At 38.1% G+C, this 14,602-nt stretch overlaps 1 protein-coding gene across 2 annotated transcripts in view; it reads left to right on the top strand.

Moving 5' to 3' along the window:
• LOC124776749 (protein brunelleschi) overlaps positions 1–14,602 on the top strand; it is a 249,179-nt gene that overhangs the window by 195,936 nt on the left and 38,641 nt on the right. For both annotated transcript variants that reach the window (XM_047251873.1, XM_047251874.1), the window contains exon 18: positions 1,163–1,247. In XM_047251873.1, coding sequence (XP_047107829.1) covers positions 1,163–1,247 — 85 coding nt within the window. The remainder of the gene's footprint in view (positions 1–1,162; positions 1,248–14,602) is intronic.

Genomic DNA, 14,602 nt, shown 5'->3' with positions numbered 1-14,602 from the left:
TGGGCGTAGGCAGATGGTGTATAATGGCTACACATAATATCCTGTTTCAGAGCATGTCATACAACATGACAGTGATGGCCTTGGTGCCTGTTTCACTATCTGGATTTTTCACCCTGAAACCAGTTTCTCAGTACTCTGCAGATGAGAACTGGCCCTACAACATGTCCTTGGTTCTTGCCACCTGCTTAGCCTTAATTTACATTAATTCTTTGGTCTCAGCATTTCTCCACAGTAACTATTCCTTTCTTATTCCATTTTAGTTTTCTATGTCTTTCATTTTCTGGCCTGTCAATTTTTCACCATCCCACTCCCTCCTGTAACAAGTACAATGCACTTTGCCTTTCACTTTTATTAACTCATGCACAATGTTTTAGAAGTAATCTCTGTGTTGCATATTACTGATCTTCCATTTTTAAGCTCTCACACTTTCAAATCTTGTCCGGTGCAGTCCCCAACAATCAGTCTTTCCTTTTCATCTCATCTGGTAAGTCTCCGCTAACCATGGGTTCTGGATGATTTTTTTTAACTCTCCCACTTTTTCTGTACCTCACCAGTTCTTTTCCTCCACACCTCTTCCTTCCCCTTCAACCCACCTACCAGAAGAAGCCACTGACTCTGAAAGCTCGTATACATAATACATGTTATATGTGTGTTCTCCTGCTGCTGCTTAGTGAGTAGATGGTTTTTTAGCTATCCACTCACATAATGTTTTCAAAAATTGGTTATTTTCTTAAAAACTTTCATCCCATGTTGAACATCCAAAAAAAAATGAAACACGTATTTTGTTACTTCCAACTGAGAAACAGCCTTTCACATACTATTTTACTCCTTTAGTGGCTGAATTTCCAAAAATGCTGAAACATGTATTTATTTATTTCTGACTGAGAAACCAAATACCTATTTTAGCTTCAGAATTGCTTTAATAGCGACATATTTTTGAAATCCCTTTCATCCTCTGTTTCACCTCCTTGAGGGGGGGGGGGGGGGGAGAATTTTGAGAACTCCCTTCTTAAATGATGCCTATAGTATAAATCAACACCCTCTCCAGATTTCAAGTTTGTATCCTTAGCGGTTTCAGTCTGTCAGTCACGACATTGCCTTTTATGTATGTAAGATATATATTCTCTTCATTAATTTCCTTTATTGTGTAACTTCCTTCCAGGTCAGCTGCAAGCAGCAATTCTGGCAGTAGTGCAAGCTCATCCAGGTTCAACACTCTTAAGATGTCCTCCCCAACCACGCCCAAGGTGAGTTCATGCATTCATTCACACACCATTTTCTGTCAATCCTATACTTCAAGGGTGAGGAATGAGTCAAGTTGTACTTTAACAGGCAGAAGTGAACACTGATGGCTACCTCTGCAAAGTATAAAAACACACAAACAAACACTGTCCGAACAGGCCTTGAAGGCCCAGCGGTACCGACTGGCCACTGTGTCGTCCTCAGCCCTCAGACGTCACTGGTTGCTGTTATGGAGGGGCAGGTAGTCAGCAACTGAACTCCCAGTTGTTGTCAGCTTTTGTGACCAGGACTGCTACTTCTCAATCAAATAGCTCGTCAATTGGCCTCACAAGGGCTCAGTGCACCCCGCTTGCCAACAGAACTCGGTGGACCCGGACGGAACAGCACTCGGCAGACCCGGATGGTGACCCATCCTAGTGCTAGCCAAGCTCGGCAGCACTTTAACTTCGGTGATCTGACAGGAACCAGTGTTATCACTGCAGCAAGGCCATTGGCTTCTGCAAAATATACTAAAAACAAATGATAACTGTCACTCCAGAATGAAATTTTCACTTTGCAGCGAGGCGTGTGCTGATATGAAACTTTCTGGCAGATTAATTAAAACTGTGTTCTGGACCAGGATTTGAATTCAAGTACCAGAAAGGCCCATAACTGTCACTACTCAAACATTATTATGGTAATTACATAGATTACTTTATTCATGTATGCTAGGAGCAAAAATAGTTACTTTGAAAGAAGCCAATGCTCTCCCTTCTCAGTTGCTGTTATCAGTCACTACTTCTTTCAAAACATTTTAACTTTACATAGACTGCTATTAGCTGTCTGATTATTAGCAAAATTACGATTTATCCCATTCAAATATTAGATTTAGGCAGAATTTACATCCTTAAGTCAAAGAATTTGGATGTATTATAGATGAAATTTCTAATTAGGTTCCTCTTTTGACTTTGCGTGTAAATATTTGGGAATTTTAAATTTCTTGTCTGATATCTTCTGGCAACTCGTTTATGGGCTTTTGCACAAGAATATAAAACAGCATTCTGAACCCTAGAGCTGGATGCACAGCCTGTATGGAAATTATTTCTACTTTTGATACTGTGCTTGTAAATTGCTGAGTTATTCCTAAATTCTTTCTTGTTATTAACTATAAATACCATTAGGCAGCACATGTAAGAATCCATACATCCCTGAAGAGGATTGTGTATGATGTTCTCTGCGGTTTACACACATTCTTGGTATTTCCTTACAGTAAATTCTTTTTCACCATAGCTACTGTGCCCCAGAAGATTATTCCATAGGACAGAATTGAATGAAAGTATGCAACATATGCTGAAAATATTCTCTGCAAGTCAGCACAGTGAGTGCAAAGGAGACAAAACTGAGCTTTTTGTTTGACTTAATGCAGTTGGCATCTCAGTTTATTATTTGACTGGATACCCAAGAACTTCACACATGGACTCTCATCCAGTGTATGTCCTTTTAACTCTATTTCTGGTATCTGTAAGTCATTTTTTGTTTGTTTGGTATGGCATAATATGAGTTTTTACAAGATTAAGGGTTAGGCTTTAAAATGTGAAGCATTTGTGAGCCATCATTATTCTCCTGTTTGTTTCTTATGTGACTGTATTTGGGCATTTTATCAATATATTTGTATCATCAGCACTCGATATAGTTTTGAAGAGTCCTCCAATGTCCCAAATGAATAATTTGTGTACGTCAAGATCTGGAGTGGGCCAAGCACCGAATCTTTTGGGACACAATTATTTATTTACATAGTTTGCGCCCACATTGGAGCACTAAAATCAAACATAATACAACGGAGCGTACTATGATTAAGTTTAGGTCTTAGCAGTCAGCAATTTCTTGATTTTCCAAAATTTCTTCATTCGCTGTGATCTGGCTGCTCATTCTGATGGTTTGAATGTCAGCTGTGTGTATTTTTTCTTCAGAAGCAGTTTCTCTTCTGTGTGTTGAATTTGGTGTGTGGTGATGTTCAATTCATCCAGATCACTTTGTACTTCTTTAAACAAGATGTTTTTGGTTTTACTGTTCCAGAAATAGTCAAAAAGTTGCTTCAGGATTCTAGTATTTGGTAGGCGAGATATGTGGCTGAAAAATGTAATCCTTCTTTTCCGCATTGTATCAATAATGGATTCACTTTCTTTATACACTACTGAATTGGGCAAAACTCTCCACTGCCCATTAACTCGAAGTTTTTTACTGATAATTGTTCGGAGTATTCTTCTATCAACTTTCTGCAATTTGTCAGTTGTTGCTTGAGTATTTAGTTTCAATAGTGTTTTACTTGCATATGTTGCTTCTGGTTTAACGACAGTGGGGTAATGTCGAAATTTAGCATTTCTTGAGAGAGATTGTTTTTTTTGTAGGTGGGCCATGTGGTTCTCTGCGCTCGCTGTAGTTACAATGTTCTACCGTATTTACTTGAATCTAAGCTGCACCCGAAAAATGAGACTCGAAATCATGGAAAAAAAAATTTCCCGAATCTAAGCCGCACCTGACAAAAGTTTTAGGCCGCATCTCCAAATCGAAACAAAGTTGGTCCATTGTAATAGAGACACAATTTAGATCGAATGAATAACGATACAGCTACAGTAGTTTGGTTCGAGTCGTAAGCTTCGCAGTTACGCTTTGCCAGGTAGCTATTGCTATGCGTCAGGCGCTCCGTCCATATTTATACGGGTACGCTTCCTTTTTCACGTGCTTCGTCTGGTTTGAATTGATTGCTTATTTTTCTTTGATCTGATAAGCGCCGTTTTCTTTGTTATAGGTGTTTACGTCATTCTAAGCTAAAAATGCATTACTGTACTGTGTCATGCATTGTTTGTTGCATTCTGATAGTGCGTGTTTAGGGCCTGTCGCCGCTCGCGGCATGGCTTCCTTTTGGGTGCGCTACAGTCGCTTAAAAAGAAGAAGAGGAATCGTCTCATTAGCAAAACAATGGCAAGAGACTGCTATTTGTTGTTACTTACACTGCTGCTTTCTTTGCTAATGATTAACAAGAACCAAATAATAGACTGCGTATGATAGATGTTCTGAATGAGAGTTTGGCGAAAATTTTTCTCCCTTTGAAAATCCTTGCAGGTGCCTCTTTTAGTACATTAAATTCTGCACAGAAATTAGTCATCTTAGATTTAAAAATCTAGTCGATTGCCGTGCTTCATTTCTGACTGTATCACTATTAGGCATAAGAATAATACGAATATAAAGATGGCATGATATGTATATTCTTCCCCGTTTGCTGTTGTCTCACTCTAGTTTCGTAGTTTGTTAGGCAGACAGGATTTAAATGAGATAGCAGCAAACACAAAACAATATATGGTAAAATGTTTATATTCGTGTTATTCTTATGGTGAAGAGAATACTGCATGTGATTCACAATTCATAAAAGTTCCTATTAGTAACTATCTCTTCTCACAGGTAGGAAAAAATCCAGAATGTAGAGTTGGCCATATTGACAAACATCCCAAACAGTCTTGCCAGTCGGATTTTCGTAGTACATTGAAATGCTGCTGTTACATTCGAAGATGAACAATACGGAATTTATATTTACTTCGTTGAATAATGTGCAGAAATGCAGTGGTCGAAATTCAGGGCAGAGAAAAAAGCTCGTCTTTCACCTTTTTTTTTTTTAATTTTATTTTATTTATTTATTTTTTTTTTTTTTTTTATTTAATGACGCGGTGGTTTTGGTGCCAGTATTTATCTTTGTGTCTACAAAACATGCCTATGTAGCGCTACATATATTCGACGGCAGAAGTTAGTTGTGGCGGCACCCACCAACATTTTTCAGAACTACCGCTTGCTTTGCACTCGATTCTAAGCCGCAGGCGGTTTTTTGGATTACAAAAACCGGAAAAAAAGTGCGGCTTAGATTCGAGTAAATACGGTACTCTCTATTGATGCTCTTTCATTAGCATTCCAGGTAATAATCTTACCAAGATACTTAAACTTTTTTACTACTTTAATTTTTTGATCATTATGGAGTATGATATGGGATGTGTCAACTGGGAAGCTGGGCATCATTTCTGTTTTCTCAAATGAAATTTGCAATCCAACCTTTGCCGCTGATCATTCTAGTTGTTCTATATGAACCTTTGCTTCATCAATATTGTTTGCTAACAGTGCCCAGTCATCTGCAAATGCAAGGCAGTTAAGCCAAATCTATCTTCCAATCTTAACAGATGGTGGGCATATCTTGTTCCATTCATGCATGATTTTCTCCAGCACACAATTGAACAATAATGGAGACAATCCATTGCCTTGTCGGAGGCCAGTATGAATCTCGAAATGTTTAGAGTCTTCATTTCTGGACCTTACTCTAGCTTTGGTATTTTGAAGGGTGACTGCAATGAGATTGACAAGTTTCTGATGTAAACCAAATTCTTTAAGAATTGACAGTAGAGATTCACGATGGATACAATCATAGGTGTTTTTTTTTTTTTTTTTTTTTTTTTTTTTTTTTTTTTTTTTTTTTTTTTTTTTTTTTTTTTTAAAAAAAATCGACAAAGGTGATCACTAGCTTCTTGTTCCTGGCCCTTTGATGTTTCATTATCCATTTGAGACTAATCATTTGATCAGGACAGCTTTATCTTGGACAAAAGCCTCCTTGATATTCGCCTAGTTCACCATCAAGCTGTTCATGAATTCTGAAATATAGAACCTCGGAAAAAAATTTATAAGTAATATCCAGCAGGGATAGACCCCTATAATTATTTGGATCCGATCCATCTCCTTTTTTTGTGTAGTGGATGGATTATTGCAACATTCCATTCCTCTGATAACTTCTCAGTATTCCAAATGTCAGTAAGGTGTTTGTGTAAGTTCAGAATAGTTTGTACATTTCCATGTCGTCGAAGTTCTGCTGCTAGTTGGTTCTCACCTGCTGCTTTGTAGTTCTGAAGTGAGTTAATCGCTGCTCATACTTCATCTGGATGTAGTGGTATAACTCTTTCTAAATGCGTTTTGTTTCTTGGATAGGGGTCAAATTCCAATTGATGTACAGCTTCCATACAATTTAGTAACTGTTTGAAATATTTAGCCAATATTCCTTTCTGTTTGTATCCTTCATCATAAGTGTAGGTAGAGTGTATTTTGACAGGTACTGTTTGAATATCTGATAGTAATTTCTTGTCTTGTGGTGATTGAAAGCATCCTCGATAGATTTTAGCGAGTCCTTATGAAATTGCCTTTTGACCTTTCTAATTTCTTTAGCGGTTGATCATCTAACATTTGTTAATTCCTTCCAGGAGCTTTCAGTTCTCCTTTGTTGGTCATTTAACCAGGCCTGATGTCTATATGTTGAATCGCTACATCGGATTCCTCATTCCTCCAAGCATGTTTCTTGCATTTCCGTACAGGAGCTACTTCTTCAGCCAAGGTTTTAATTGATTCACAGTGGCTTCTAGATTGTCACTTAAAGGTATTCTTGATCTCTCGTAATATATCTGATTATTAATAATATAACTAGGGTCATATGTACTTACTGTATCTAACTTTCGAGGTTTGCTTGTTCTTTTAGGCGTCAGTTTGATTTTAATTTTTGAAATGTAGTGGTCTGAAGCAACTCAGCACTTTAACATTATAGATTTCCTTATGGAATTTCTGATCCATGGCCACATGATCTACCTGGAACTCTCCTAGTTTGACGTTAGGGCATTTCCATGTCATTAACTTATGTGGTCTTCTCTTAAACCTTGTCTTCAAAACCAATCCACTTGTAGTACAAAATTCAAGTAACCATTCCCTGTTCTTGTTTGTAAGTTCATGCACTGGCCATTGCCCCATCACACCTCGAAATTTCTTTTCTCGGCCTATCTTCGCATTACAGTCTCCAAGCAGAATTTTAATGTTAGTATCCGGTATGGTCCTTACTAGTTGATCAAGTTCATACCAGAATTTTTCTGTTTCATCCTTATCAGTTCTATTTTTAACGTTAGTTGGAGCATGAATATTTATCAGTGTGTATCTTTTTGTTTTCCACCTTAATTGTTAACAATACCATTCTTGAGAAATTGGATGAAAAATCCGCAATGGAATCCAATATTCTATTATGTACCAAGAAACCCACACCAAATTGGGGAACATTTTCTATTACCCTTTCTCCTGGTGGTCCCTTATAAAGTCGATATCCTTTTGATTCGATCGGGTCCTGGTCAGTATTGTGTAACTGTTGAAGGGCTGTGATAACTATGTTCTGTTGATCTAAGACATCTGTTAAATGTTTCAATTTACCAACTTTCCTTAAAGCATTTATATTTACTGTTGCAAAATAATAAAATCTTCCTGGTTTGTTAAATTTTAGCACCGTCTTATGTGGAATATGTTGCATGTTTGTTTGTTCATTCAGCGTATCACTAGGCGCTCTGACTTGCCTTTGTCCTCTATGTGACACCCCACCGAATCTGAATGGTGCCTTCACCTGGATAATCTTGTCATGACTGTCCAAACGGGTGGATTCTTTCAATAGAAGACTCATCATGTTTGTTTGATTGTCTGATCAATGATCAACTGTCTGACCAAGGTCAGGGTTTACAGTTCCAGATGTGATCTGGAAAGGTGATGGGTGAATTATGGATGGTAAAAAATGAGATTGATGGGATGTGTGTTTGGGACACAATATTTTATCATACAATGTAAGCTTTCACAGCTGGTACTGACATCACTTAAAACTTCAGGGCCAGTAGGCCATGGTTGACATATAAAACTTTCTCCTAATGTTCCCTCTTTGACTGCAGGGGACATATTCAGAGGTAACTGCAACCAGAACATGAGGGAGCGCTGAATATATGGGTATGTAGGAGGCATCACAGTCCATCTCATTACGTTGGCTATGAAATTATCTCTGGTAGTGCCAACATTCTTGACTGAAAGTAATGGATCGTATTTCTTATGTTGCAACATTAACATCCAGATTTTATTTGATTTAATACCTTCCTCTTTTCTGTGAAAATTATTTCTGTGTTTGTGTAAATCTCACTAACCTTTCTATGCATATGAACATAGTAGTGCGAAGTTTTTGATATGACATTCTTGTCGGTGTATTTTATTTCATGATCACTCTCTTGGTAAAGAGGTTCTGGTACGACCAATTTATCCATGTGTCCCAGGGTGTAATTCCTCTTGTGTTCAATCAGAAGGATGTTAAAACTTCTTTTTGCGGTACCCACACAAACTCAACCATAACTACAAGGAATTTCGTGTGCACACTGTGTAACCAAAGGATGTCACATACCTTTTGCGGATCTTAAACATTTTTTTTACTTTCCTTATGGGTCTCAAGGTTGTTTCCACACCATACTTGCTTAACACTTTCCCAATTTGATCTGTAATCACACTGATGAACAGAAGGAAGTTTTCCCTTTCAGTGGGTGTCGTTCCTTGTTGATCCTTATTCTCTCTCTTGTACAAAGTTGTTGGAATAACCATTCTTTTTGAAGTTCATGGTAGGTGTTCAAGCTTATCTTTTAAATAAGTCAGTTCATAAATTTTGTTTGCCCTGCCCACCAAGATTTTAATTGCACATCATTTTGTCTGGGTGGTTGGTTAGGATCTTTGTGCAAGTAACGGTCAGCATGCGTAGCTTTTCTGTGTGCCCTGTGGCCCAACGTTGCAACAAAACCTACACACAGCTTTTATTAAGAAGTTATTCTCAGAAAATTGGACCAGTATCCTGTTGTAAGCTACTGTATCAAAAAACTTTTGAGAACAAAGGAAGGAGTGAGATCAATCTATAATGAGAGATAAGTTGCTTACCGTATTTACTCGAATCTAAGCCGCACTCAAATCTAAGCCGCACCTGAAAAATGAGACTCGAAATCAAGGAAAAAAAAAAAATCCCGAATCTAAGCCGCACCTGAAATTTGAGACTTGAAATTCAAGGGGAGAGAAAAGTTTTAGGCCACACCTCCAAATCAACAAAGTTTGTCCATTGTAATATGAGACACAATTTAGGTCGAATGAATGACGATACAGCTACAGTAGTTTGGTTCGAGTCGTAAGCTTAGCAGTTAAGCTTTACCAGGTAGCCATTGCTATGCATCAGGCGCTCCATCCGTATTTATTTGGATACCTTTCCTTTTTCACGTGCTTCGTCTGGTTTGAATTGATTGCTTAATTTTTCTTAGATCTAATAAGTGCCGTTCTCTTTGTTATAGGTGTTTACGTCACTCTAAGCTGAAAATGTGTTACTGTACTGTGTCATGCATTGTTCGTCGCATTCTGATAATGAGTATTTACGACCTGTCGCCGCTCGCGGCATGGCTAGCTTTTGTGCACACTACCGCCGCTTACAATAAAAAAAAAAAGAGTGGTATTGTCTCATTAGCGAAACAATGGAAACAGACTGCTATTTGTTGTTACTTACACTGCTGCTTTCTTTGATAATGATCAGCAAGAACCAAATAATAGACTGTGTATGATAGAAGATGTTCTGAACGAGAGTTTAGCGAAAATTTTTCTCCGTTTGAAAATCTTTGCAGACGCCTCTTTAGTATATTACATTTTGCGCAGAAATTAGTCATCTTAGATTTAAAAATCTAGTCAATTGCTGTGCTACATTTCTGACTGTATCACTATTAGGCATAAGAATAATACGAATATAAACATGACATGATATGTATATTCTTCCGCGTTTGCTGTTGTCTCACTCTAGTTTCGTAGTTTATTAGGCCGACAGGATTTAAAGGGTATAGCAGCAAACACGAAAGAATACAAGGCAAAATGTTTATATTCTTATTATTCCTATGGTGAAGAGAATACTGCATGTGATTCACAATTCATAAAAGTTCCTATTAGCAACCATCTCTTCTCACAGGTAGGAAAAAGTTCAGAACGTAGTGTTGGCCGTATTGACAAACATCCCAAACAGTCTTGCCAGTCAGATTTTCGTAGTACATTGAAATGCTGCTACATTCGAAGTGAACAATACGGAATTTGTATTTACTTCGTTGGATAATGTATGAAAATACAGTGGTCGAAAGCCAGGGCGGAGAAAAAAGCTCGTCTTCCACTTTTTTTTTTTAAATTTATTTACTGACTCAGAGGTTTTGGTACCAGTATTTATCTTTGTGCCTGCAAAGCATGCCTGTGCAGCGCTACATATATTCGACGGCAGAATTCAGTTGTGGCGGCAGCTACCAACATTTTTCGGAACTTCCGCTTACTTTGCACTCGATTCTAAGCCGCAGGTGGTTTTTTGGATTACAAAAACCGGAAAAAAGTGCGTCTTAGATTCGAGTAAATACGGTAACTCCACTTTTGTATGATGGTGTTACTGCTCCATACTTCAGTCTTTCATGAAATACTCCATGACACATTGACTGACTACAAAGGTGACTTAAGGGTGGCAATCCCAAGTCAGCAGAAGATTTTAGTACTTTGACTTAAACCCATCAAAGCCAGAAGAGTTATTACTTTTTAGCTACCCATTGATTTTTGTTGTCTCTGTAACAGGTGAGAGGTATAATAATGGCGTGTGACGAGGGCCTCCCGTCTGGTAGACTGCTCGCCTGGTGCAAGTCTTTCGATTTGATGCCACTTCGGCGACTTGCGCGTCGATGGGGATGAAATGATGATGATTAGGACAACACAACACCCAGTCCCTTAGCGGAGAAAATCTCCGACCCAGCTGGGAATCGAACCCGGGCCCTTAGGATTGACAGTCTGTCGCGCTGACCACTCAGCTACCGGGGGCGGACTAGGTGAGAGGTGAAAACTGATGTCTGTTGGGGGAGTATGCACTACTAAGTAAGTTTACTGGACATGCTTTCAATGGACAATTTTCCTTCCATTTTGTTAACTGCAGTAGGAAATTCATTCAATTTGGTAGTCAATGATTTTAATTTTGTATCATCTGTCTTTATGGAACTGCCATCTGTGAATTCACTATCATTTGTCTCGCTGAGTTCATTTTTTTCATGTCTAATGAAGTACCAAATTGTACTTGTCTTGTTCCTGGAATTTTGAATTTTTTGTTTGGATAAGACATGGTTTTTGCCTTCTTGATAATACAATGTGATATTTATAACATTTTTACAAAATCTTAGAACACTAATTAAAAACAATAACTGAATGTGTTTAGAAGAGAACAAAAATAGCAGCTCTTTCAGAAATAAAGCAAAGCAGTAGAGCTAAAATTGAGATGAAAAGGAAGATTCAATGTGGGGGACTGTAGCTGCAAAACCTTACAATGACAGAGTGGCAGAAATAGCTATGTAAAGGACAGGTTTTTGAGAATTTCAGCCATTGCTGGAAGCAGAATGTGAAAATATCATCTAAATAGCCGTATAGCAAAAAGTGTGAAGTTCTGCAAATAGTATGATAAAAAATTAGAAATCGAAAATCCACCAAAGAGAGAGAGAGATCTGTAAGAGCCCGTACCTGAAGCGAAAAGTTGCAGGATTGGTGGGAGGTCAGAGAAGTGAATAAATACATCTGCGTGCTTTTTTGCCTTCATATTTGAATTGAAAATCCAAAAATCTCTCATGTGAAATGCCCAAGGTTCTTTGATTTTTTTTTTTTCTTTCTGACTGCAGACTGTCATTATCTGTTGTGCCTTAAATAAGGTGCTGCTACAAACACATGACTTATGAACTGTTCTTCTTTGCACTCAGTACATTCCTTTAACTTGAATAACCAACTGCAGGCTGTGGATCCCTTTCCTGGTATCATATCCCACCAAAGATTGAAGCATTGATTTGTGCCAGCCAAGCAAAGCAGCTCAGTGGTTAAGGAATCTGGTTGAGGAATCCACATTTCAAAAGAACAAGGTTCAAATCTTTATCTGACCATCCTGATTTTAATGTATTATGGTTTTCCTAAATCGGTGAAGGTGAATCCTGGAATAACTCCTTGCAAAAAAACGTGGCTGCTTTCCTATCACAGTTTTATCCTACCCAAACTTCTGATCTGTCTTAAATGGTCTTGTTGTAGATGGGATGTTGAAACCTGATCTTTCTTCATCATGACACACAGCTATCATCGTGCTGAAGGCTTGGCTTTGCTCTGTCTGCTGTAATATACTGCCGCAACATACTTACGAAATTTTGTGATTAGCATGTACAGAGATCATGTTTGATGAAGCTGGGTTGCATGATTTAGGGATTGGGGAACTATGTTAGTCCTCTTTAACAGTAAGCTGTGGGCATGATTCAGTTTCAGTGTTATGTGATATTAGAAGGTGTTCTATAGGGTACTTGGCTACTGAAATGAGCCATTCAGTAGCAGTAAACTTTAAGGTTACTTGTCATTCTTCAGTTGCATTATGATAATTTAGGTACTTAGCGCTCTTCTGAGCTGACTGTATTTTCCAGAATTTTTATTTAAGTGAAATTAGATCAATTTTTCAAAACAAAAAACATCCCAGTCATTTCAAATGAACACTCAGTTTGTCAGATCTCAACAGGCTACTCCTCCAGAGAAATCAAACTGTGCAAAAGTCATGTGCTCATTCCCATAATTTTGTGTGTTTTGCTCTCGTGATCATTTAGGATGGAGCTGAAATTACTGTGTTTCGGGGGGAACAGAAGATTTGGGATATTTGTGTCCCCAACTGAGTACCTTATGCTGAAACAAAGAAATTAAACAGACATTCACTGTATTGCAAAGATTTTGAGATAGTGTCATTATTCTCTCCTAGATTTTCCATGCTTTGAAATTAAACAGCTGCAGCAATCCAAATTTACTATATCCTTCTAAAACTAAAAACTGAACAGACTGTGAAGACCCAACAGTACCAATTGGCCACTGTGTCATCCTCAGCCCACAGGCATCACTGGATCTGGATATGGAGGGGCATGTGGTCAGCACACTGTTCTCCCGGCTGTATATTGGTTTTCAAGACAAGAGCTGCTACTTCTCAGTCAAATAGCTCCTCAGTTTGCCTCACAAGGGTCAAGTGCACCCTGGTTGCCAACAGCCCTCGGCAGACCAAATGGTCACCCTTCGAAGTGCTAGCCCAGCCCAACACCACTTAACTTTGGTGATCTGACAGGAATTGGGGTACCACTGCAGCAAGGCTATTGGCACTACATCCTTCGCCTCCATAGTTAAAAAAAAAAGTTTCATCAGAGGCAGTTAAAAAAAAAGTTTCTTCAGAGGCAGTATGTCAAATCAGGTGCCAGCCAATAGCATAGATACAAATACAAACTTCTACAAGTGCACTTGTAATGCTGCTTTTGCTTCTATGTCAGTAGCTTGCCGACCAGCCCCACACAACAATGAAACTACCATCAAGCCATGTGCGATGTCACAACAGGAAGCAGTCCAAAATGTGTATCACGTATACACAAAAATAAAGATGTTGCATTATCATAAACATAGAATGATGGCCATACCACGATTGCTTAATCTGACTCCTCTGCTGTACAACACAACTTAGATATGATATTCTTGGATAGCTACACCATTGGTGTTTCATCATTAGTCATCTGTCTGTGTTCATATGATCCTTTCCGTTAAGAATGTTGTCTCTTAATAAAGTTCAAGTTTGTCTCTCTATGATTGCCATTGAAACAATAATGTTCATGGAAAGGAGTGCTTCTTGTGTATGGATGCCTTTTTTGTTTATACTCACGTAGAGATGTGAGTTGAAGAAAATGGCTAAATATTTTCTACAAATAAATGCATGTTTGTCAGTTTTAACAATTTTCACCTGTCATTAGTTTACTTGGTCTGAAAATGAAGGGTAGCAGTCTGTTCTTAAATTTCATGAGAATTTGTGGTCTAATATTTGACTTGAAACTGTCATGGTAACCTCACTAAAGGGATTTGCAGTCAAGATACTTAAAGGCACTGGACATTTTAAAGTTTTATCTGATTTTGTATTTTGTGCTGTTTTTAGTTTTACATATTCTGGCAATGGTTTTCTCAACCAGTTTAGCAAGAATGCTAGCATCCTCATTCAGTTTATCATTATAATCCTTGCTGTCTGTAGACTAATTTCTTCTGTGTTTTTTTTTCAGTTATTTATCACTATTACTATTTTATATTACATATTAAGGTAATGGGTTTAGATTTTTCTTTGGCAGCACCTTTAGTTACAGGTGTAATATACTGCCTGTGAGTACAACTTTGTGGTGATACACCTGTAGTGTCCACATCATATATGTAATTTACTGCTCAACTGGCTGCTTTTTCATTTTCTGTAACTGTAAAATTAATGTTGTACCTTGTCTGATATTCCCATCAAGATCTTTCTGTACCCTTGTCCTCACTACAGGAGGGTACCTCACATTCTGGGGTCTGAGGGACCTCCCTTCCTTTTTAATCATTCCCAACTTCTATCCCTCTGTCTTCTCTGATGAAAAAACTAATAGTTCTGAAAGCTAGGACAGCTTCATCA

The sequence above is a fragment of the Schistocerca piceifrons genome, chromosome 2 (genome assembly GCF_021461385.2).
Source record: "Schistocerca piceifrons isolate TAMUIC-IGC-003096 chromosome 2, iqSchPice1.1, whole genome shotgun sequence".
NCBI classification, from domain to species: domain Eukaryota; kingdom Metazoa; phylum Arthropoda; class Insecta; order Orthoptera; family Acrididae; genus Schistocerca; species Schistocerca piceifrons.
This window is presented reverse-complemented; position numbering and strand designations above follow the sequence as displayed.